The 25905-nt window shown below is 45.0% G+C and overlaps 2 protein-coding genes across 2 annotated transcripts in view; one reads left to right on the top strand and one right to left on the bottom strand.

Moving 5' to 3' along the window:
- LOC143803830 (uncharacterized) overlaps positions 1-25905 on the top strand; it is a 154456-nt gene that overhangs the window by 101534 nt on the left and 27017 nt on the right. Inside the window, exons 15-17 of the mRNA XM_077281596.1 lie at positions 14483-14519; positions 16836-16867; positions 25595-25622. Of these exons, the coding sequence (XP_077137711.1) occupies positions 14483-14502 (20 nt within the window). The 3' untranslated portion in view covers positions 14503-14519; positions 16836-16867; positions 25595-25622. The remainder of the gene's footprint in view (positions 1-14482; positions 14520-16835; positions 16868-25594; positions 25623-25905) is intronic.
- Positions 10-4308, bottom strand: LOC143806479 (uncharacterized). Its single transcript, XM_077287067.1, has 6 exons — positions 4227-4308; positions 4063-4137; positions 3869-3955; positions 3557-3770; positions 3304-3463; positions 10-3192 (listed from the first exon to the last, which is right to left on the bottom strand). Exons 1-6 carry the CDS (start codon positions 4269-4271, stop codon positions 2193-2195), a joined length of 1581 nt encoding a protein of 526 aa, XP_077143182.1. The 5' UTR covers positions 4272-4308; the 3' UTR covers positions 10-2192.

Here is a 25905-nt window from a genome sequence, read left to right on the forward strand (position 1 = left end):
CAACTACGGATGACCCGGGGTGTCCAGTCCACTTTGTACCTGGAGTTGCGGCACAATCCACACAAATTCCACAACTACGTGCGGATGAGGATTGAACATTTTGATTTTTTGCTTGCAAAACTGGAGGATGTCATCCGAAGACAGGATACAAGGATGAGGCTTGCCATCACACCGGCGGAGCGGCTGATGGTGACCCTGCGGTAAGCCTCTTTTTTTTATTTCATTGCTGATATTGAATGTTATATTACATGCTGCAGAAAATACTGCGCTGGCATATTGCGCACTATTTTCTGCAGCATGTAGTTTTGGTTTTCTTGGCGGACATTCAACTGCTTTATTTAAATGTCATTGCTGATATTGAATGTTAACAGACTGCAGAAAATACTGTGCTGAAATATTGCGTTGCATTTTCTGCAGTTTTTTTTTTTTGGGGTTTTTTGGGTTTGATGACATGCAACTGCTTTTTTCCTGTCATTGGTCATTTTGAATGTTATATTACATGCTGCAGACAATACTGCGCTGACATATTGCGCACTATTTTCTGCAGCATGTAGTTTGTGTTTTCTTGGCGGACATTCAACTGCTTTATTTAAATGTCATTGCTCATATTGAATGTTAGATAACAGACTGCAGAAAATACTGCGCTGAAATATTGCGTTGCATTTTCTGCAGTTTTTTTTTTTTGGGGTTTTTTGGGTTTGATGACATGCAACTGCTTTTTTCCTGTCATTGGTCATTTTGAATGTTATATTACATGCTGCAGACAATACTGCGCTGACATATTGCGCACTATTTTCTGCAGCATGTAATTTGGGTTTTCTTGGCGGACATTCCACTGTTTTTTTACACCGGATTCATGCTGGTTTTATTGGGTCTCCTGTCATTTTAAAAAAAATTAACAGTGCCATATTATAAAAAATTGCACAGACAAACAATTTTTAACATTTTTTTTTTTTTTTTTTTTATAAAGTTTCCTAGCTACGGGTGAATCTATGACTTCGCTCCATTATCAGTTCAGGCTGGGCATTTCAACTATCTCTGGAATAGTGAAGGACACATGTCGGGCTGTTTGGACCACTTTGCAACCAGAGTATATCCCCCAACCATCCACGGAAATCTGGTTGCGAAGTGCTGAAGAGTTTCAGCAAATTTGCAATTTCCCTAATTGTGTGGGTGCAGTTGACGGGAAACACATAAGGATTGCGAAACCGGCAGGAACAGGATCGGAGTATTATAATTATAAGAAGTATTTCTCCATCGTCCTTATGGCTATTGCAGACGCCAACTGCAGGTTCCTTGCCGTGGACATTGGAGCGTATGGACGGTCCAATGATTCGCAAGTGTTTAAAAACTCTCCGATGGGTCGTTGCCTTTATGGAGAGAGCTACGATTTCCCGCCAGCCAGACCACTGCCAGGAACAAATGACCCAGCCCTGGAATATGTCTTTGTAGGTGATGAAGCCTTTCAACTGTCGCTGCACCTACTGAAACCGTACAGTAGCCGGAACTTAAACCATACCAAGCGGGTCTTTAATTACCGGCTTACTAGAGCACGAAGAGTAGTGGAGTGTTCCTTTGGCATATTGACGGCGAAGTGGCGAGTTCTGCTGACGGCTATCAAGCTGAAAACAACAACTATAGACGAGGTAGTTAAAGCCTGTGTGGTGCTCCACAACTTTGTCCTGTCAAAGGAGCCCGTTTCTTTGGATGATGAAGAGTTGGAGACCACCTTGTGGGACTACCGCAGCAGCTCGGTTCGCTCTACAAGTTCAGTTACAAGGATGAGGGACCAGTTTGCCGATTATTTTGTCTCACCTGTCGGGCGGATCCCGTGGCAAGACATGATTGTGTAACCTGTTTCCCATGTGTAACCTGTTTCCCATGTGTTTTGGTTATGTAAAAAAAGTGTTTCTGCCCCCCCCCCCAAAAAAAAGGCCCAAAAGCGTGGTTTTCTTGCTAGTAAAACCATTATGTTATACCCTTTACATGTCTGGTGTTTGTTTTTATTAAACCTTTTTTTATTATATTACCTTAATAAATCCACACACACACAAAGAGTAGAATTGTAATCAGAAATTTATTTTAACTCTTTTTTTTTTTTTTTTTTTTTGTTTTGCAAAAAAAATATATATATATTTTCCAACATTTTTATAGAAAAATTAGAACATTTTTTAGAATCTTATTTACACACTTTACAAATTTTCAAAGTGTTGGGTGGAGATATGAGAGGAGGATGTGCCGGAAGGTTGGACCACGTCGGTAGGTGGGGAAACCCTACTTGTTTGGGGTGCAGTGGAAGTGGGGGTTAAACCAAGAGGCTGACCAGAGGGGGGTGGTGTTGGGGTAGGTGGAAGAGAAAAGTTCAGTAAGGAAAACATTGGGGAAGTAATTTGGTCTAGGGGCCGGGATTGTTGTGGGGACTGGGTCGGGTATTGTGACTGGGTAGGGTAGTGGGAGTGGCGTGGGGTTTGGTAATGGTGCTGGTGTGGGGATTGGAGCTGGGTTTGGTAATGCTGCTGGTGTGGGTATTGGGGCTGGGTTTGGTAATGGGGGGTATGGTGTGGAATTGGAGTGGAGGTGTGGTGAGGTGTGTGGGTCGATTCATTAATGGCCTGCAGTGCAGCATTATGGCAGGTATTCATTACCCGCATCTGTTGCTCAAAAGAAAGCTTCTCCATGCTCATGAGCATGGATTGGAAAAAAAGGTTGGCCGGATCGGGACTTACAGCTGAATGCAGCCTATCCAAGCGACTGCTGGTTTCCTGGCTTGTTTCACTGATGCGTGATTGCACCATGTTGAAACCAGCAGTCACTTGCTCTCCCAAAATTTTGAAAGAGCCTTGGAAGGATGCATTCAGGTGTAAGAACTCAGGAGCATAGCTCCTTTCCTGACCCCTCTGGCGCTGCCGCCACGAACCTAATGGTGGTGTCGAGGTGGCAGGATCAGAGGGGTGGGGTAAAGGGAACGCTAACTGTTCAGCATCAGATGCGAGCAATGAAGCCTGCAATAATGCTCCACTGCTTGGGGCGGATGAAGTGGAGGGGACAGAGGGGTCAGAGGAGAGGACAGAGGGGTCAGAGGAGGGGACAGAGGTGTGGGGCCTACCGACGTGGCCCTCAGTGGCGGACTCAGGAGGGATCGCTTCAGAGGGCGCAGAGGAAGATGCAGGCGCCCGGTGGCTGGAGAAGGTGCTGTGAAAGAAAAAACAAAAGAAATTAATACATTGGAATGAAAAAGCCCTGACTGAAAGCAAACTAAGTAGACAGGTTAACATGGTTATAATTGGGCTGTAGAATACTTACACTCTGCTTAGCATGGTTCGCCTCAGGAAGGAGAGGGCCTGGCCATATTTATATCTGCTCCTCTTCCTTCCTGCAGAGCCACTCGGGGCCTTCATCTCATCATTGAATTCCCTCTTAAAGCGATCCCTCAGTGACCGCCACCGCTTCCTAACCTTTCCAACTGTGAAGACAAGAATCAAAATAAAAAACAAAAAATTGGTAAATGCAATACATTACAGTCAGCTCAAAACATCACTGGAAAGTGAATACTTACCTAGTTTGCTCTGCTGCTGAGGATGAAGGCTCTCCCGCCTTGGAAACAGGGTGCGACACACTTCGTCCCAGAGCCGACGGGTGACACCGGTATCTGCATGCCTGCGGTCAGCCATGTTCCACAGCGGCTCCCGCTCACGAACCTCCTCGATGAGACAGTCTACATCAATGTCATCATCATCATCCTCCTCTTCTGCGGGAGCACGCTGTGAAGCCTGTGTCAAAAAAAAAAAAAAGGAAAACAAACAAATTAGTACACTGAAATACTAAAGTACCAATAGAATCCCCCTCCCCCAAAAAAAAAAAAACTCACTGATGGCCGACCGTGGCGACGAGTCCGCCGACTCTGGGACTGTCTGGGAGAGCCTTCAGCGGCAGCAGCAGGAGCAGCAGCAGCAGCCTGAAATGAAGGAAACAAATTCTCAGTTAAGGTAGGCAGGTGTTTAGTAATCTGTTTTGTGTATGGTGCAGTGTGATGTGCGAAGCAACTGTTTCACCACTACTTACACTTGGTTCCTCCTCCACTTGCATCTCTCCACCCGTCTCGCCCCCTTCTGACAGCTCCTCATCTGATTCAGCTTCCTGTTGAAACATAATGTATGCATGTAGTTATCCATAAAAATTTAATTTAAAGAAATTTAAAAAAAAAAAAAAATTTTGTGTTAACTTACCGATACACGCTGTTGCTGTGGAGGAGGGCTGTCAGAAGAGGACATCGTTTTGTGGTCCTGGTGGGCAGCGGCTGTGTCCTGGTGGGCAGTGGCTGTGTCCTGGTGGGCAGCGGCTGTGTCCTGGTGGGCAGCGGCTGTGTCCTGGTGGTTCTGTAAGTTAAAGACACACTTGCAATCTGCTCGACACATTGAAGTAGCAGATTGGGGTCTTCAAAACTTACTTCTAGCTCTTTAGCTGTGGTCCTGGTGGGCAGCGGCTGTGTCCTGGTGGGCAGTGGCTGTGTCCTGGTGGGCAGCGGCTGTGTCCTGGTGGGCAGCGGCTGTGTCCTGGTGGTTCTGTAAGTTAAAGACACACTTGCAATCTGCTCGACACATTGAAGTAGCAGATTGGGGTCTTCAAAACTTACTTCTAGCTCTTTAGCTGTGGTCCTGGTGGGCAGCGGCTGTGTCCTGGTGGGCAGTGGCTGTGTCCTGGTGGGCAGCGGCTGTGTCCTGGTGGGCAGCGGCTGTGTCCTGGTGGGCAGCGGCTGTGTCCTGGTGGTTCTGTAAGTTAAAGACACACTTGCAATCTGCTCGACACATTGAAGTAGCAGATTGGGGTCTTCAAAACTTACTTCTAGCTCTTTAGCTGTGGTCCTGGTGGGCAGCGGCTGTGTCCTGGTGGGCAGTGGCTGTGTCCTGGTGGGCAGCGGCTGTGTCCTGGTGGGCAGCGGCTGTGTCCTGGTGGTTCTGTAAGTTAAAGACACACTTGCAATCTGCTCGACACATTGAAGTAGCAGATTGGGGTCTTCAAAACTTACTTCTAGCTCTTTAGCTGTGGTCCTGGTGGGCAGCGGCTGTGTCCTGGTGGGCAGTGGCTGTGTCCTGGTGGGCAGCGGCTGTGTCCTGGTGGGCAGTGGCTGTGTCCTGGTGGGCAGCGGCTGTGTCCTGGTGGTTCTGTAAGTTAAAGACACACTTGCAATCTGCTCGACACATTGAAGTAGCAGATTGGGGTCTTCAAAACTTACTTCTAGCTCTTTAGCTGTGGTCCTGGTGGGCAGCGGCTGTGTCCTGGTGGGCAGTGGCTGTGTCCTGGTGGGCAGCGGCTGTGTCCTGGTGGGCAGTGGCTGTGTCCTGGTGGGCAGCGGCTGTGTCCTGGTGGTTCTGTAAGTTAAAGACACACTTGCAATCTGCTCGACACATTGAAGTAGCAGATTGGGGTCTTCAAAACTTACTTCTAGCTCTTTAGCTGTGGTCCTGGTGGGCAGCGGCTGTGTCCTGGTGGGCAGTGGCTGTGTCCTGGTGGGCAGCGGCTGTGTCCTGGTGGGCAGTGGCTGTGTCCTGGTGGGCAGCGGCTGTGTCCTGGTGGTTCTGTAAGTTAAAGACACACTTGCAATCTGCTCGACACATTGAAGTAGCAGATTGGGGTCTTCAAAACTTACTTCTAGCTCTTTAGCTGTGGTCCTGGTGGGCAGCGGCTGTGTCCTGGTGGGCAGTGGCTGTGTCCTGGTGGGCAGCGGCTGTGTCCTGGTGGGCAGTGGCTGTGTCCTGGTGGGCAGCGGCTGTGTCCTGGTGGGCAGCGGCTGTGTCCTGGTGGTTCTGTAAGTTAAAGACACACTTGCAATCTGCTCGACACATTGAAGTAGCAGATTGGGGTCTTCAAAACTTACTTCTAGCTCTTTAGCTGTGGTCCTGGTGGGCAGCGGCTGTGTCCTGGTGGGCAGCGGCTGTGTCCTGGTTTATCTGTTATATGTATAATGGATCTATAGTTAGACCACCCCCTGAACTAGGTAATGTTCAATGATAAACACCCTACTAAAATGATGTCAGAAATGTTCATACAGGTGAACACCAAAACCCCCCCAAAAAGTTGCACGTTATACCATTCATTTCCATGTCCCAAAAAACAAAATTTTTTAATGTTAACACCATGAAAAAATATATTTGACACATTTTATTTAAAATAAATAACCTCTCCCCCCCCCAAAAAAAAAAAAAAATACTTTACAGGTTAACCTTTATTAAAAAAAATGAGCCCTCAACCAACCCTGTATTGCATGTGTAACCATTGGTACATACACCAGTTTTAAATTTACCTTTATGAAATAATACTACGGACATTTTTTTAATAAACATTTTATTATAATTTTTTTTTTGCACTTTTTTTTAAAAAATCACAAGGAGCTGACATGCTCTTTATTTTAAATACAAGTACTTCAACTGCAAATGGTTATAACTGTAATAAAAAAAAATTCAACACTTTTATTAAATAGAAAAACCCCACACTCACACATTCAAACCACAAGCTGCACACCGCTAGACTTTTTTAAAAAACACATCAGATTTAAAAAAAAAAAAAAAAAAAAAAAAAAAAAATTAAACCACATGCTGCACAGACCACTATACAGTCAATACATCAGAAAAAGGCAAATAACCAATTATACAGCATGGACAAATGCACATGCCATCAACAAGACGTACCCAAAAAACATGCATGGTATGTGTCCACATTCAGGATCGCATCAGAATTTGGGCAGGATTTCCCATCAGTATTTGTAAGCCAAAACCAGGAGTGTAAAAATTAGGTAAAGTATAATACGAAAACAGGCACACTTTTGCTTTTATCACCCACTCCTGGTTTTGGCGTACAAATACTGATGGAAAATCCTGACCACATCCTGATGCAATCCTGCACATGGACACATACCCTCCCACATGAACAGGCATAAAATTGGCAAAGGCATAATATGGTGCAGGCACATGGTACAAAAGCACACAGCCGTCCAAAAATGCACACATACACATGCACGCACATAGCTTTATGCAAATACACATATGTACAACAAAGGCAGAAAGGTGAAACCAATCAGAAGACGCATACACACACACACATACAAAAGGCTGACAATCCTTTGGCTGAAGCAGCAGGTCTTCACAGTGGCTGGCATCATGGTGGATCTGGACTCTAGCATGGCACTGGCTGGTGCAGGACGATGGCAGGCCTCAGGTTCTCTTCAGGTTTTAAGCTCTTGCTGTAGTCAGTAGTACCTCATACACACAGAAATGCACAGGCACACAGATGCACACTAAAATTGCAATACTCACACTGGCTATGGTGGCTGGAGTCTTGTAGCAGGATGTCTGGAGTCTTGTGGCAGGATGGCTGGAGTCTTGTGGCAGGATGGCTGGAGTCTTGTGGCAGGCTGGCTGCAGTCTTGTGACAGGCTGGCTGGGGTCTTGTGCTTGGCTGGGGTCTTGTGGCAGGCTGGCTCTTGCTGGCAGGCTTCTTTGCTTCTCTGTGTCTTGCTGGCATATGTGGGGTTCAAGGCCCAGGCCAGGTTTATATAGATTTGGGGGTGTCTGGCCAATTGGCAACAAAATACTTCTTCTGAGCATGCTCAGTGTAAAAAAAACGTATTGCAGCGCTGCATTGCGTCGTACGACGTGTCCCGACGCATCCGTCGCTCATAGGCTTCCATTGCAGCCAACGACGTATGCCGCAGGATGCGTCGCGACACGTTTTTTAGGCGGAGACAAAAAACGTTACAATCTACGTTTTTTTGAGACGACGTGTCGCCAAATTTCGACGCATCCGTCGTAAAACGTACACGACGTATGCCAATCCGTCGCCATACGTCGCCAATACAAGTCTATGGGAAAAAAACGCATCCAGCAAAAAGTTTTGCTGGATGCGTTTTTTCTGAAAAAAGACGTTTTGAAACGTAATGCAGTTAACGCTAGTGTGAAAGTAGCCTTAAATTTATTTATGAATATGATCTGACTGTTTAGTACTTGGTGTGTATATAACCTAAGTGATTTGTGTTTTGTAATATTGGGTGATTTTTGTTTTTATTATTATTGTATTTATGTTTGATTTTATAATAAAAATTGCCCCTATATACAAGAATATAACTACTATAATACTGCTCCTATGTACAAGAATATAACTGCTATAATACTGACCCTATGTACAAGAATATAACTACTATAATACTGCTCCTATGTACAAGAATATAACTACTATAATACTGCTCCTATGTACAAGAATATAACTACTATAATACTGCCCCTATGTACAAGACCATAACTACTACAATACTGCCCCTATGTACAAGAATATAACTACTATAATACTGCTCCTATGTACAAGAATATAACTACTATAATACTGCTCCTATGTACAAGAATATAACTACTATAATACTGCTCCTATGTACAAGAATATAACTACTATAATACTGACCCTATGTACAAGAATATAACTACTATAATACTGCTCCTATGTACAAGAATATAACTACTATAATACTGCTCCTATGTACAAGAATATAACTACTATAATACTGCCCCTATGTACAAGACCATAACTACTACAATACTGCCCCTATGTACAAGAATATAACTACTATAATACTGCTCCTATGTACAAGAATATAACTACTATAATACTGCTCCTATGTACAAGAATATAACTACTATAATACTGACCCTATGTACAAGAATATAACTACTAGAATACTGCTCCTATGTACAAGAATATAACTACTATAATACTGCTCCTATGTACAAGAATATAACTACTATAATACTGCCCCTATGTACAAGAATATAACTACTATAATACTGCCCCTATGTACAAGAATATAACTACTATAATACTGCCCCTATATACAAGAATATAACTACTATAATACTGCTCCTATGTACAAGAATATAACTACTATAATACTCACCCTATGTACAAGAATATAACTACTATAATACTGCTATGTACAAGAATATAACTACTATAATACTGCTCCTATGTACAAGAATATAACTAGTATAATACTGCTCCTATGTAGAAGAATATAACTACTATAATACTGCTCCTATGTACAAGAATATAACTACTATAATACTGACCCTATGTACAAGAATATAACTACTATAATACTGCTCCTATGTACAAGAATATAACTACTATAATACTGCTCCTATGTACAAGAATATAACTACTATAATACTGTCCCTATGTACAAGACCATAACTACTACAATACTGCCCCTATGTACAAGAATATAACTACTATAATACTGACCCTATGTACAAGAATATAACTACTATAATACTGCTCCTATGTACAAGAATATAACTACTATAATACTGCTCCTATGTACAAGAATATAACTACTATAATACTGCCCCTATGTACAAGACCATAACTACTACAATACTGCCCCTATGTACAAGAATATAACTACTATAATACTGCTCCTATGTACAAGAATATAACTACTATAATACTGCTCCTATGTACAAGAATATAACTACTATAATACTGCTCCTATGTACAAGAATATAACTACTATAATACTGCTCCTATGTACAAGAATATAACTACTATAATACTGACCCTATGTACAAGAATATAACTACTAGAATACTGCTCCTATGTACAAGAATATAACTACTATAATACTGCTCCTATGTACAAGAATATAACTACTATAATACTGCCCCTATGTACAAGAATATAACTACTATAATACTGCCCCTATGTACAAGAATATAACTACTATAATACTGCCCCTATATACAAGAATATAACTACTATAATACTGCTCCTATGTACAAGAATATAACTACTATAATACTCACCCTATGTACAAGAATATAACTACTATAATACTGCTATGTACAAGAATATAACTACTATAATACTGCTCCTATGTACAAGAATATAACTAGTATAATACTGCTCCTATGTAGAAGAATATAACTACTATAATACTGCTCCTATGTACAAGAATATAACTACTATAATACTGACCCTATGTACAAGAATATAACTACTATAATACTGCTCCTATGTACAAGAATATAACTACTATAATACTGCTCCTATGTACAAGAATATAACTACTATAATACTGTCCCTATGTACAAGACCATAACTACTACAATACTGCCCCTATGTACAAGAATATAACTACTATAATACTGCCCCTGTGTACAAGAATTTAACTACTATAATACTGCTCCTATGTACAAGAATATAACTACTATAATACTGCTCCTATGTACAAGAATATAACTACTATAATACTGCCCCTATGTACAAGAATATAACTACTATAATACTGCCCCTATGTACAAGAATATAACTACTATAATACTGTCCCTATGTACAAGAATATAACTACTATAATACTGCCCCTATGTACAAGACCATAACTACTACAATACTGCCCCTATGTACAAGAATTTAACTACTATAATACTGCCCCTGTGTACAAGAATTTAACTACTATAATACTGCCCCTGTGTACAAGAATATAACTACTATAATACTGCCCCTATGTACAAGAATACAATCTGTGGCTGAGCTTCATGAGAGCATTAACCTCCCTATGTGTAGAAATGTTTCTTTTTGCTTATTATGAATAATTCAAATAAAAAAATATATATATATTTTTTCTCCTAACAGAGCGCTATGATGATGTAAGTATATTCCTCACGAATGCTGGGTAATGTCTAATATATTCTTATCGCATCTATATCATATACAGTTGGGTCTAGAAATATTTGGAAAGTCACATAATTTAGTTTTTGTTCCCAATTATACTGGATTTGAAGTGTAATATTTCAGTTATGCGAGTTTTACAAATATACGGTATTATAATAACCAGTGCCTCCCGAGAAAGTTTACAAAGCAACAGTTTGATACAGAATAACAAAGAAGGAATTTTCCGGCAGGCTAAGCATCAACAAAATGCTTGGAAGAGCTCGGAAGACAACTAACAATAATGTTTGCAGCATCTAACCCCTTTATAACATCTAATCTACCGTCTACAATTCCAAGCTGGGTTCATGTATAAATCCAGAGGGTTCATCTCAAGTAAAATGAAAAGCACAGATAAGGAAATAAAACAAACTTTAAAAATTCCCCAGTTATAAACATAGCAAAAAGGCAATGGTATTTACCAACCAAAGTCACAAAGGAAAATGCACAATCATAATGCAGCAGACCCCTTTCCTAAAAGGAGGTAGCATGGGTAAAACATACTGATGAACCAGTCTCTGCCTCTAAATCCATGGAAGGGGTGATTGCCTAGTATTAGAAATGCACACAGATGGCACTTGGAAGAGGCCACAAGTCACACACATGTATAGCACAGTGCTCAGCTAAGTGTCTTTTACACGCCTCTACTATTCAATTATATATTTATAATTATTTTATTATTTTTTTCCACATTGTTTGCAAGGTGCAGCCAGGCCCACCAGTGGTGACTTTGTAAACTAGGAGCTTGCACCGCTGTGATGCACTGGTAGAGTGCCGGTCAGTTCGCCTAACCAAATAGTAGTGGTGTGTTCTAGGCTGTTGGCTGGGCACTGTGCTATACATGTGTGTGACCAGCGCCCTATTTCATGTTCCATCTGTGTGCAATTCTAATACTGGGCAATCACCCCCTCCATTGATTGGTAGGATGAGAGTGGTTGTTTCATCAGTATATACACCTGTGTCTTATAAGATTTTTTTTCTACTGCTTCCTCGTAATTCAACTGTTCCACCAAAGCCTTAAGAAAAGTCTCAGAGGATGTAAGAATTAGATATTTTCTCATTTTGCTGTAGAGAGCTGTTATATTTGTTAGTTTTATATTAGTTTTATGTAGAAAAATAATTTTATCCATTCGATTGGATTTTACCTCTTTATGTATATCAAATAATAATTTTACGATGCTTTCAAAGAGAAAGAAGACAGGAACTTTACTACCACCTATTGGAAGGAGTGATCCTAAAAGTCAATATCGACCCTTTAAAAGAAGCATATCAAAGGGAGAGAAATGCGGCAGTCACCTTATAGAGGTTGCGGAAAAAAGAAGGTGGACAACGGCCGGGTCCTGGGAGCTTCCCTATATATATTCTGGCTGGAGGAGAAGTTAGTTAGTTAGTCTGTAGGAGAGTATGAGGGGAGAAGGAGCAATGGAGAAGTGAGGAGCTGGAGGGGAGCTGCAACTGAGCTCCCTCCTTGCTGAAGCGCAGGAACGGTACACCGAGAGCCCGAGGCTGTGTGGGACTGTATGCCCCGCAGCAGAAACCGGAGGGGAGGAGATTTCAAGTTTCATGCTCACAACTACACCCGAAGGCACAGCAGCATATGGAGCCCAAGAAGGGACACCTGTAAAAAGGCTCGCATTGCCTGCCATGCGGGTACTGTCTTACTTTTAGGACAGAGAGAGAGGACCTTGTGAGAAGCCTCAGGCAGCAAGGGACTCACACTTCAGCGCAGTAAGGAAGGCTTCCAACTCTACCTGGATAAGGGGACTCCAAATCGCTTCCAGGCTGCCCGGATCCCAAGACAACCTGTAACCTGTGTCTTGGACCGTGAATACGTCAGTAAAAGGTAAAGAGACTGCAAAATCTGTGTCTTGCAATTCCTTTCTGCACCCTAACACCCATCATCCTTTACCAACTACACCAGGAGCCCTGGGGACTAAGCTTCACCTGTGGGAAGCCAGTCCAACACTGCTGCAATTCCATCAGCCCCCAGCGGACCCCCCTTCAAAGCAGCGACGGTCATCCCTGACCGAATACCACAGGTGGCGTCACAAACATTCTTTACTTCTCACTAAACATGCCCTTTAAAGACGCCCAGGGCCACGGACCGGGTCATCGCCACCGTGACTACCTCTTTAATGACCACCGGACCCGGCCAGAGTACTCCAAGGTCCTAGTGGGCGCTCCATTTGCCCCTCAGCAGTGCAAACATGGAGAACTGGTGGGGCTGGATGAGAGACCTCTGGCAGGGTGTCTGGAAATGGAGTTTCTGGTTCGTCATCTTGTCCTAGGTCATATGGCAAGGCCCTTTAAAGGGTCATACTGACATTTAGGATTGCTACTTCCAATAGTTAACAATCCTCTTCCTCTCTGAAAAGGAAAGTGTATTTGCATATTTAAATTCCCGAGGGAGCATTGCATGTTTTATAAGTCTATATGCTGACTTGACATTCTCCCCAAGCAGGAACCTTACCGTTTACATTACTTTATCAGAGCATACTGAATATTTTGGAAGGGGCCAACTCTATATTTGCTGATAAGTTCTTCCCTTGGTTCTTGACTCCCTGAACTGTTTTCTTGACTTTGGGGGAATTCTGCCCTTCCCATAATCCCAAATATTTTGATATACGAAAAGATAAATTGTATTTCTTAGGTATTGCTCTCCAGGCAATAATGGTGTCCCCACATATTAGTGATCCTTTATAATGTGGAGCATAGATCCCAAAGTTCAGGGGGGGCACAAATATTTTTGATTCCGAATGTAAGTTTGTTTTGCACACTAAATCTAAGATACGCCTAATTATACAGACTAAGTTTCTGCTTCTTATATTTGGCAGGTTTATCCCACATCCTCCATAGCTGCCATTAGTGTTTGGATAGGTGGCCTTTTACCTTTCTAATTCTATGAATGTTGAAATGTCATAATAGGGGGTGGTCTGAAGGAGATACAAAAAAGATCATTTCTGTTAGATGTTTCCTTCCAGAGAAGATAGAATTGATCCACTGCCAACTGACTTGAAGTCGAATTTCATGAAATTCACAGATTTTGGCAAATTCAAATATTGTAATTTTGTTCATGCAAATTGATAAAATAACGGCTGACACCATTTCACGTGTTGCCAAACATTGCGTCAGCCACAGATCGGGCTCACGTGGAGTCAGGCACGGCCGTGAAGACTTCCCCATAATGCCTTGCGGCGATCACATCACATAGTCTAGTGCAGCCAATCAGGGGGGGACGATCACAGGGACTGTAAAAGATGAGGGTAGAGAAAATAGCATATATTTTAGGGTTTTCCAGCCTAGCAATAGCAGGTCAGGGCGCACAGCTCATCATCACAGATGGAAATAGAAATCGATAAAAAACACATAAATCTGTTAGTCATGTATTACTGCAGTGGTGAACCATATTAAAAATGGGAGTGGTAGTAGGGGGTTAAATCGTTTGGGATCAGCATTGTCTCCGATCCCCGGGATAGAGCGAGGGGCTGATTGCATAATACAATGACCCCCACAAGTAATAGCGCTCTGCACAGCTCCTGCGCCAGCACTGCTCACAGCAACTGCCTGACTCCTCAATATTACAGAGCAGGATGATAAGGGGTTAACGATTCCCTAATAAACAGAATCGCTAATGAATAAACTGTGTGCATTTTATGCTGTAACTGCAGTTTTGTTATTAAAAAAATACAATGAAGAAATGTTTTCTAATTTAAGATATTTTTTTTCCTTAAAGGATTCATATGTGGAAAGTGAAGGTTACAAACCTCCAGGTATTTGTTTCCAATAGTTCTTTACCCTCCACCTTTCTATAAAATATTCCACTACCAAAAGTCAGACCCCAAGGAAACTGCATGACTGTGTGCTTGAGTTTACGCACCTGTTGGCAATGGATGTGGCTGAAAGCCCCAAACTTAATTACCGTAGTAGGACGTGGACGGTCCCCATATTCCTGGCAGTATAGTGTGTATAGTAGCAAAGGACTTTGCACTGCAGAGGTTTGCAAAGAAGCAGCTGTCTGAAATAAAAATAAATAAATAAATCGCTGCCTAATACTGGATTATCCTTGCATTCATCCATATCAGGGTTTAAAGGGAATCTGTCAGCAGGATTTCACACCCCAAACTATTTCTATGAGCATGTAGCTCTTTCAAACACAAGTCCAGTAATACCGTTTCCATGGCCGGTCCGTTCTGCCATTACTGAGAAACCAGCGTTTCAATTGATATGTAAATAAAAGTGTAGACGTGAAACCTCTGTCACTCCAGCTCTATTCCCCACTTTATGCCGCTTCCTCCTCAACTAACAGCCTCAATGCTGTGTGACTTCAGGGAAAGGAGCCATCACTCAACCAGTAATGGAGAAATGGACTGGCCATGTAAAGGTATTACTGGGCCCATCTTTGAAGAGCTACATGCACATATAATTAGTTGGGGGATGAAATCCTGCTGACAGATTCTCTTTAAGACTCTTGTAAGTGAACACGGTGTGTGGAAGATGGGCAGCTCTTAGAAGGGGTTCCCTGGAAAAGTTTTGCATAAGCATGTAACTTTGCCGAAGGTGGTAGCCTTTGGAGAGTCTTATGAGTCTGACACCCCAACACGTTACAGAAAAAAACGAGAGGTCTGGATGTGTGGGGGCTGGCATTGTTGTAATGTGTACCTTCATCTTCAGGCTGGTCCCATTGCACTCCTCACCTGGTCCATTAGACTTCAAGACAAGGTTGCCAGACACGTTCATAAAAACAAGGCACTCTTTAGTTGGCCACACACGTAGGTAGACAAAGCAGCAGGTAATACACTTTCCAACTTCTTCTGTTCCATACAGAGGCAGTGCAAATGAAATAAACCTCCATCTTCCCGCTGCAGGGACACATGGGTCAATATGTTACGCTGTGAAACCTGCACAAAAACAGCAGTCTGCTGCCTAACTTACAGCCGCGTCCCTCTACTGTGTCCTCATCTGGGCAAGACCCTTCTCTACATGGCTTCCCATGACCGGCCAACACTGGACCCACTTCTTCCTTTACTTCTCCCACTAATGGTTTCCATTTCCACCCACTTGCCTGCTGAACTGGTTCTCTGTTGCCTCTAAAGGTTCTTCACGATTCTTACTGCCCGGTGCCTCTTATCTCTTCTCTCCACACTAGCTCTGTTCCTCCCAGATCTCCTCACACTTCTCTCCTCTCCTCTACTTCACTAGTTTGCTCAATCTCGAACTATCCAAAGATTCCCAATACTCAGGGCAGGGCAGAGTGATAACAAGACAACAATGTTGAGGAATTAATCCCGATGCTCTCTGCCTGGATGATACCACAAGTCCCAAAATGTTAAGTAGAACTCTACCAGTGGACTGGACTTCACATATTTAGACTTGTCTAAGTCCTATTACATATGTGCTGAAGAAGGAACTGTCGGAACGATCCACCTTCCCGAACTGTGTATATGGTCATGTTGCTCTCAGAAAGATAATGTCATCCATGCCATTACTGATGCAATCTTTTGCTCCTGGATTGAAAAATCACTATTTTTATATATATATATATATATATATATATATATACATATGAGGTTTATGTACTCTGGGCACGGCAGAGGACTTTCCAAGCCTCTGCCTCCCACCCTGTATTCACTGCCCAGCCCCACTTTCCACTGCTGGACTGTCAGCTCACTGGCTTGAATACACAAAAGAAAGTAAGGCTTGGTATAGTTACAGAAGGCAGGGGCTTGGAAAGTGCTTTGACACGCCCAGAGCACTTAAGACTCACTGGCATATGAATAAAACAGTAAGAAACAGATTGTATCAGTAAAGGCATGGATGATATTATCTTTCCGAGACCAACAGGACCAAGTATACAGTTTTTTGGGAGGTAGATCATTCTGATAGATTCCCTGCAGTAACAGTTGCATTCTGTCCAGAGGAAGCTTTATACTCCAAACATTCTGTCCTCACTGATTTTCTGATCTGGAGCCTATAATTGTCTCTTCTAACTGTCCACAAACATTTTGTCCCAATTCCTGCACTAACATATCCTTGTACTGACTATGAAAAGTTGAAATCTTTAAAATGCCACATTATGTCGTCCACAGCCGATGAATATAGAGAACCTGGAGGTGAAGAGGTAAGCAGTGCACCTATTCATCGGGCTGGATGCTCTACAGCTGAGGTTTTAGTACAGTCAGCCCCTGACTTACAACCATCCGACTCACGTATGTCCCCCTAGTTATAAACATCAGATGTTAAAAAATAACTTCACTGCTCTTCTCTCCGGAAAACCTGACGCTTGCTGCCCACCGTCTGGTCATTTTCTTTGCTTCATTGTACGTCGCATCTCTGTCCTCTTCACTATGTGTAATGACCAGAGGTCCGAATAAGATCCAGTGAGTCACAAACCAAGACTAAGGCAGAAATCTCCAACGGTATTTACTCAAAGGCAAAATCATAAAGGTAATATGGAGATTATTAAAGTAGATGCACCCCAAAGATACACCAGCTCAGCAGCAGCTGAAATCACTGTGCCACTCCAAGGTCTCCTGAGAACTGTATGCTACAACAGACTAGTAAGAAATTTACCTAACAGGGCAACTAAAACAGGAACAAGTGTAAATTGATTGTAGTGTTATAAAGGGAGCCCCTGGAATGGCACACTGAGTATAACTTACACAACTCTATTATAAGATACACCTCTAAGTAACAATTAAACACTCTGAGCAGAGATACCCGGGTATCTATAACTTATGGTACCGTATCCTGAGATAGATCTCCTCTCAGGCAGGAATCCGCACAGGCTGCAGCCAGTCCATATCTTCAGCGCCAATAAGTTACAGCAAGCTCCTCTTGTCTTGTCGGCAGATGCCGAGCCCAAACGCCGGGGACTTAATTAGTGGTCTCACGATGTTGTCTCTGCTTCTGTAGCTCCTAGGAATGCTTCCACGACAACCCGTCCGTCTCTGTATCAGCAGTCTGTCCCGACTTGGTTCTCCACTTGATGCACAGGGAATCCACAGACTCTCAAACACGTAGTGGGTTTGCAGTAAAGTTTCAGTCTTTCAAAATAAAGGTTAGCTCCTCTCCAGAAAAACGTTAGGAACAAAAGGTCTCTCACAGAGTTGAACAAAAGGTTAGCTTTTCTCCAGGAAAATGTTAGCAATGAAAAGTCTCTCAATAGCTTCTTTTTCCCCAACAAACTCGCAGTAAAATCCACACACAGTCTCTTTGTTATATCACAGCAGCTTCTGCTCTTTCTTCCCGCCTTTCTCTCTCTCCTCTCACTTCCTTGTTTCACTTTACACACGAGATACCAGACCCCACCCCCCAGCACACATTGTCTCTCGGAGTCTTGCAGGGTCTGTTCTCTGCTGCAGCAGGCAAAAACCACAGGGTCCTAGTGCCCTCTCAGTGGGACTACAGTTCACCCTCTTACATGCCACCCCACTAGAGGTTGGCGTCCTCGACATACCTTCCCACTCAAATTCATCTTGAGCATATCGCTGAGGCGGTATTCCTGCAGTAGATCGTGTAGTTCTCCTGAGTCCTACATCATCAGGTGCAACCTTAGAGGGAGCTAAAGTCTCTTCCGTGGTTGTGTTAGTGGGCGCAAGTGGAGTTGTCTCCTCCTGCGGCTCGATGTCCTGTGATACAGCGTCAGGATCAAGCAGTTGACCTGATGCACTCTCCTCAACAACATCCTCCATATCCCCAACATTCTCATCACCCGAGGCCAGATCGGTCACATGGGGCAAATAAGCAGGCGCAGGGGTAAGCACACCATCAAACTCAAGATCATTCAGAGTTCCCGCCCCTTGGAACATGGCCTCTGGCTCTAGGGGAGTAGGCGCCGAATCTTCAAACCAGCACCGTTGTAACATGTTACGATGCAAATTACGGGTTGGCCCCCCTGTCCCCACCGGTTCGACCTCGTACACTGGAATCTCAGGGTTCACCTGTTTTTTTATCAGATACGGTATCGCCTCCCATCGGTCACTCAGCTTTCCTGATCGTCGTTTTGTCCTCACCAACACTCTGTCTCCCGGAGAGAACAGCTCTGTTTGTACAGGTTGCGTGTCTCTATGGACCACCTGGCGAAGGCGGTCACCCACCACCTGATGCACCACCCTCAACCGCCGCCGATGCTCTTGTACCCACTCGGATGCAGTCCGAGGGGGGGCGGAGGAGGGATCTGGCATGTTCAAATCCTCAATGTCTCGGCCAGGTCTACCAAACATCAACATGTGTGGTGAGTAACCAGTAGTACTGTGCACCCTGCTATTGTAAGCCCACATCAATTCGGGGAGATACTCAGGCCAGCATGTCTGTTGCTGACTCTCTAAGGACCTCAACATTTGCAACAAGGTCCGATTAAAACGCTCACACGCCCCGTTACCCTGAGGGTGGTAAGGCGTTGTTCTCGACTGCTCGATACCATAGAGCTGGTGCAACTCTTTCATCAGCGTCCCCTGAAAGCAGGCCCCTTGATCTGAATGTATTCTCTGCGGACACCCGAACACTTGGAAGAAATGTCGGCACACTGCCTCAGCCGCCGACTTGGCCGTCTGATCTCTTGTCGGCACCGCTACAGCATACTTGGTAAAGTGATCTGTCATCACCAGGCAATAGGAGTACCCTGACGTAGAGTACCCTATCAACACGTAGTCAATCATGAGTAGCTCCAGTGGAGCTGAAGTCTTAATAGACTGTGTGGGAGCCCGCTGCTCAGGGCTTTTATTGAGCCCACAAATTCGGCACTGCCGACACGCGTCGACCACCATCCCTCCCAACTCAGGGCAGTAGAGGACTCGCTGCAACCACTGAAGTGTCTTTTCACTTCCAAAATGGGCCCCCTTCTCATGCGCATCACGAGCGACCACTGGACCCATCCCCACAGGAATTATCAGTTGGTACCGATGCTGCAGCTCCGATGGCAGGTACACCTTACGATACAAAAGACCTTGTTCCACACACAATTTATCCCATTGTCGAAGGAGTTTCATTCCTTCCATGGACAACTGAGCCTTGTCCTCTGCACTGGGCCAGGCCTTCTTTTGTACCCAACGGCGCACAAGTGCAACGTCCGGACACTCATCCTGGACTCTTGTCCAATCTGAGGATGTTTTACCCAGGACACAGGGCATCCCGGTGGCCACCCCACTTGAGTGTACCACACTTTGGAAGATGGGTATCTGCCCCAAAGCTGGAATTTCAGTGTCCTCAAGTTGTTCGTCAACATCTTCCCCTGATGACCCAAGGGGCACTCTTGACAATGCATCTGCATTGCCGTTTTCTCGACCAGAGCGAAATTTAATGCGGTAATTGAACTTGGCTAGTCTGGCAACCCACCGCTGCTCTAACGCTCCCAGTTTTGCATTCTCTAAGTGAGCTAGCGGGTTGTTATCCGTCATGACTAGCACCTCAGCTCCTGTTAGATACTCGGCGAAGCGTTCTGTCATTGCCCACACCAGGGCCAGCAATTCCAGCCGGAATGAGCTGTAGTTAGCCGGATTTCGCTCGGAGTCTCTTAAAGATCTGCTGCCATAAGAAATCACTCGCTCTCGGCCGTCCTGCACCTGTGCTAGTACTGCCCCCAACCCATGAAGACTACCATCGGTATACAACAAAAAAGGGGTGTCAAACCGGGCGTAGGCCAGCAATGGGGCACTCGTTAGGGCGGTTTTCACTTCATCAAATGCCTTTTTCTGTAGGGGCCCCCATGGAATGGGGCGATTTCGAGGACCCAGCGCTGTCCCTCTCAAAAGTTCATTCAAGGGACTCACCACTTGTGAGAATTTAGGCACAAACCGCCGATAGTATCCTGCTAGGCCCAGGAAGGCCCGCACTTCTCGCAGGTCACAAGGAGGTGGCCACTCTTGTACCGCCTTGATCTTACTGTCCAAAGGTAGTACCCCGTCCGGGGTCACCAGATGCCCCAAATATTCAATCTGGTTTCGTAACAGTTGACATTTTTTTGGCTTTATTTTCAGGCCGTAGCTCTTGAGCCGCCGGAGAACTTGACGCAGCTTCTCCAGATGATCTTCAAATGAGGTTCCGAACACCACAATGTCGTCTAGATATATCAGGACTGATTCAAAATTTAGATCGCCCAAGCAATGTTCCATCAGGCGTTGGAAGGTTCCCGGGGCGGTAGCGAGGCCAAAGGGCATCCGGTTGAACTCAAAGAGCCCCATTGGCAAGACAAACGCCGTCTTGGCCCGATCTTTTTCAGCCATTGGGACCTGCCAGTACCCGCTTGCCAAATCCAACGTTGAGAAATACTTGGCCCGACCCAGGGCCGACAGGGATTCTTCAATACGGGGTAAAGGATATTCGTCCCGTACGGTGTGGGCGTTCAATTTTCGATAGTCCACACAAAATCTGAGTGTCCCATCCTTCTTGCGGACCAAGACTACAGGGGCCGCCCAGGGACTCCGGCTCTCTCGGATCACTTGGTTGTCCAGCATACTGGCCACCATGCTCTTCACCTCTTGATAAAGCGCTGGAGGAATTTGACGATATCTTTCTCTAATGGGTGGAGTATCCCCCGTTGGCATCTCATGCTCAATCGTCTGGGTACACCCGAAGTCCTCTCCATGTCGAGAAAAGGTCTCTTGATGTTCCCATAAAACTCTCTCCAACTGCTCCAACTGCACGGGGGTCAGCTTCTCCCGATCCACTCCCATCTGCTCCATGATCACATGACCATTCCATTCCTCCGTAGGAGGCTCAGTCCGGCCTACCTCGACCGCAAAGGTCCAGGATGACTGTTGGTCTGGTCGCAGTTCGAATCCTGCATTTTCCGGCACCTTTTCTGCCGGCACGAACATTTCAGCCAGTATGGTTCCAGCGGGAATTGCAACAGCTTCATCTAAAACATTGATGCATCGGACAGGCACTCATCCATTCTTCACAATCGCCAGAGACCGGGCCACATGCACCTTGGCAAATGAGGAACCCTCTCGGGCGGGCTCAAGTAGCACTTCAAGCCCATTCAATCTCTGTGCAGCTCCCACAGGCAGCATTAAGAGTTTCTCTTGTCTTGGTCCCAGCAGGATCGGGGCCCTCGATGGCACTCGGACCCGGCCCACCCGGCCACCTGGGACCGCACTTTTCAGCAAGTCGCAACTCAGCACTAGCCGGTGTAGGATTCTCTGTGTGGGTCGGTGTCTTGTCGCACGGGCCCAGTATCGGGGTCCTTCACTGGCATACATCTGGTGATTCAAGTCTCGCAGCACGTTCATTCCGAGTGTCACTTCCATCCCTCTTCTAGGGGGGTGATCCACCAGTACTACCCCTTTCTGCCCCAGCTCTTGACCAAACATTTTTAGTTGCATCCACACGATTCCCTTGACTGACAGTTGACCATTATTTGCGGCGGTCAGTCGTATCACTCGGCCATCCTCTGGAACCACTAGTCGACTGAAGTATCTCTCATATACTTCTAGTGGCATTATAGTACATTCGTATCCAGTGTCAACCAAGCACCTCATCTTCCGCCCTTCAAACTCTGCTTCTATCACTGGACTACATGCAAACAAATCTTGTTCACTCCGTCGAGGGCTTTGTGTGGGTGGGGCCGCTGCTGCTTGCCCTCTCATGGCAGCGGCCGGAAGTTTAAAGCCGGCGACGGGGTTTCTGGGGCTGCAAGCGTCCGGCAGTAACGAGAGATGTGTCCCTGGTGCCCACACTTCCAACAGGTGATTGCTCCTCGTGGACGAGGGCTTGACTCATTCTGATAGGACGACCTGGCCGTCTGTGGGGTCACTGTTCCAGGGGGTGGGGCAGGAGGCCCCCGTGAGGGGGTAGAGGCGGGATCAACTGTCAGTTGAGACAATTTCAGCTTCAACTCCTTCACCTCAGCACGCAAAGCTTGTACCACGCTCACCAGCCCCTCTCCCCCTGACCCTGATGACCCACCTTCCTCCAGCTGGGCACTGTTCACTAACCCCTCGGGCACATGGGCAGATTTCTCTTCCCTTTCCACTGCAGCTCGGTAAATCTGCCAGAAGGATAATTCTGGTGCAGCCCGGGCCATTTCCAACAGTTTGTCCCGGAGAAGTCTATTAGCTAAACCGGTGATGAATTGATCCCGGAGCAAGCGGTCTACCTCCCGGAACGCTCCCATGGCCCCCTGGTCTAGTCGCTGCATCTCATTCAGCGTCTCTTGCAAGATATTAGAGTACTGCATCAGGGACTCACACTCTCTCTGGGGACGATTAAAGAATAGGGACCGAAGCTGGGCCACACGCGCTCGGCCCCCCAAACTCCCCTCTAACAGTTCCAAAATCTTTTCTAACGTATCCCTCTCTGATTCTGGGCGCACCATCACCATACGTCTAATATCGCCCTCCAGTGCATTTAATGCCAGCTCAGCGCGTAACGCGGGGGTCAAATTACACATGCGCAGAATACTCCGGATTCTCTCAGCCCAATCTTGCAACGCCATATTGCGCCCGTCGTACTTCGGCATGTGCTGAAGTAAGGCTCCTACAGGCACATATCCTCCCGAAATCGCCGCGGCTGCCAGGGGAACCCCAACCCCCGAGGAGGATGCGGATACAGCGGGGTTATTTCTACCCTCGTCCTCGTCCATGACAAACACTGGATCCTGCCGACTTCGCCAAAAATGTAATGACCAGAGGTCCGAATAAGATCCAGTGAGTCACAAACCAAGACTAAGGCAGAAATCTCCAACGGTATTTACTCAAAGGCAAAATCATAAAGGTAATATGGAGATTATTAAAGTAGATGCACCCCAAAGATACACCAGCTCAGCAGCAGCTGAAATCACTGTGCCACTCCAAGGTCTCCTGAGAACTGTATGCTACAACACACTAGTAAGAAATTTACCTAACAGGGCAACTAAAACAGGAACAAGTGTAAATTGATTGTAGTGTTATAAAGGGAGCCCCTGGAATGGCACACTGAGTATAACTTACACAACTCTATTATAAGATACACCTCTAAGTAACAATTAAACACTCTGAGCAGAGATACCCGGGTATCTATAACTTATGGTACCGTATCCTGAGATAGATCTCCTCTCAGGCAGGAATCCGCACAGGCTGCAGCCAGTCCATATCTTCAGCGCCAATAAGTTACAGCAAGCTCCTCTTGTCTTGTCGGCAGATGCCGAGCCCAAACGCCGGGGACTTAATTAGTGGTCTCACGATGTTGTCTCTGCTTCTGTAGCTCCTAGGAATGCTTCCACGACAACCCGTCCGTCTCTGTATCAGCAGTCTGTCCCGACTTGGTTCTCCACTTGATGCACAGGGAATCCACAGACTCTCAAACACGTAGTGGGTTTGCAGTAAAGTTTCAGTCTTTCAAAATAAAGGTTAGCTCCTCTCCAGAAAAACGTTAGGAACAAAAGGTCTCTCACAGAGTTGAACAAAAGGTTAGCTTTTCTCCAGGAAAATGTTAGCAATGAAAAGTCTCTCAATAGCTTCTTTTTCCCCAACAAACTCGCAGTAAAATCCACACACAGTCTCTTTGTTATATCACAGCAGCTTCTGCTCTTTCTTCCCGCCTTTCTCTCTCTCCTCTCACTTCCTTGTTTCACTTTACACACGAGATACCAGACCCCACCCCCCAGCACACATTGTCTCTCGGAGTCTTGCAGGGTCTGTTCTCTGCTGCAGCAGGCAAAAACCACAGGGTCCTAGTGCCCTCTCAGTGGGACTACAGTTCACCCTCTTACACTATGGGCCAAGACTTCCAGTCACATCCAGGCCTCAGAGGTCCATGTGTGTTGTCAGTTCATGAGGACTTGATGTCCGCCACGACCTTTTGATGCATGGTGACCTCTGGGGCATAAATGTGGCCAGAAGTTCTTTCTATAGTGAATAGGTGGGAGAAGCATTGTGCAACTCCAGAAAGAGAAAGACCGGATGGAGAACATCAAAGAGGCTGAAGACGAGAAGGTAAGTGATGAGGTGACCATTGGCAAAGAGAATAAATAAAACCTTATTACTGACCTCACTGAGCTCCCGGCTGCTCTCGGTCTGCCGTCCAGTCCTCTTCTTTCCGCCAATGTGCACTGCATCTATGGGTTCTTCATTATAGGCCAGGAATTTTGGCTGTGACCAGTCACAGGAGGTCGTGGTGCACATCTTGATGCCGCAGTGTCCATGGAGCGATACGCTCCTGATTGATTGACAGTTCAGATCAGTGACATGGTTTTGCAGATTAACACTTGCATCCTCTGTAGCATAGGCAACTGGACACTGCTGTGGTGGCCGGTAACCTAGGCAATAAGCAATAAACTATAAGATTAAAAATCCCTCTGTGTTTGAGAATAGAGAAGATTTTTAATAATAAGTGAATGGCAAAGTGGATTGTTTTTACGAGAACGTTGCAATTTTTTCCAATATAAGATGATGAAAAATAATTTAAAATCTCCCTAGTAAACTGATCTTATGCTAAGAAAAGCTGCGCAAATTAGTAATTTATTAGGATTAATAACATTTATCATTAATGGAGAGGTGATAACTTGCAGAATGGTAGCGCTCCAGCTGCTGAGACCCCCTCAGTTCTCGAGAATGGGGCTCTAAAATGCCCAATCAGAATGAAGTGGTGTCGGTGTATGAGGGTCATGGCTCCTTGCATTGTCTATGCCACTGCCAGAGATAGGAGCCTACAGCATTCAGAATGTTCTAGAAAGCCAATCAGACAGACCCTTATACTCAGGTTGGTTGAGGGTCCCAGCAATTGGACTCCACCAATAAACAACTTATCACCTGGCCTTTACTAACTATATAAGGTGGGAACAACTGTGTTATCTTTGTTATATTTTACGTGATGACGGTTAATGAGGAAAAGTTTTGTATTTATCTTAAAACAGTTTTATTTTGTTTAGGGATACCAATCAGTTTCATATGATCAAGGTATTTTATCTTCTATATTTCCTAACTTACAGCCCTACCTCTACCTGTCTATGATATGCTTAATTATGATAAGTCAAAGCCTAATTATAAGTTTCAATCCTCCGGGGTCTTTGTCCCGCTGCCGAACCACAGGTCGGATCTTGTATATGATCGTAATTAGCCACTCCAGATCTGCAAAATGCCATTATTATATATCCAAGCTTTTCCTAAGAGCAGTCATGCCCCACGTCTGACCTGTGCTGCCACATTAGTGCAAAGTCCCCGGAGGGGCGACATGTGTAAC

Source organism: Ranitomeya variabilis, chromosome 2 (genome assembly GCF_051348905.1).
Source record: "Ranitomeya variabilis isolate aRanVar5 chromosome 2, aRanVar5.hap1, whole genome shotgun sequence".
Classification (NCBI taxonomy): domain Eukaryota; kingdom Metazoa; phylum Chordata; class Amphibia; order Anura; family Dendrobatidae; genus Ranitomeya; species Ranitomeya variabilis.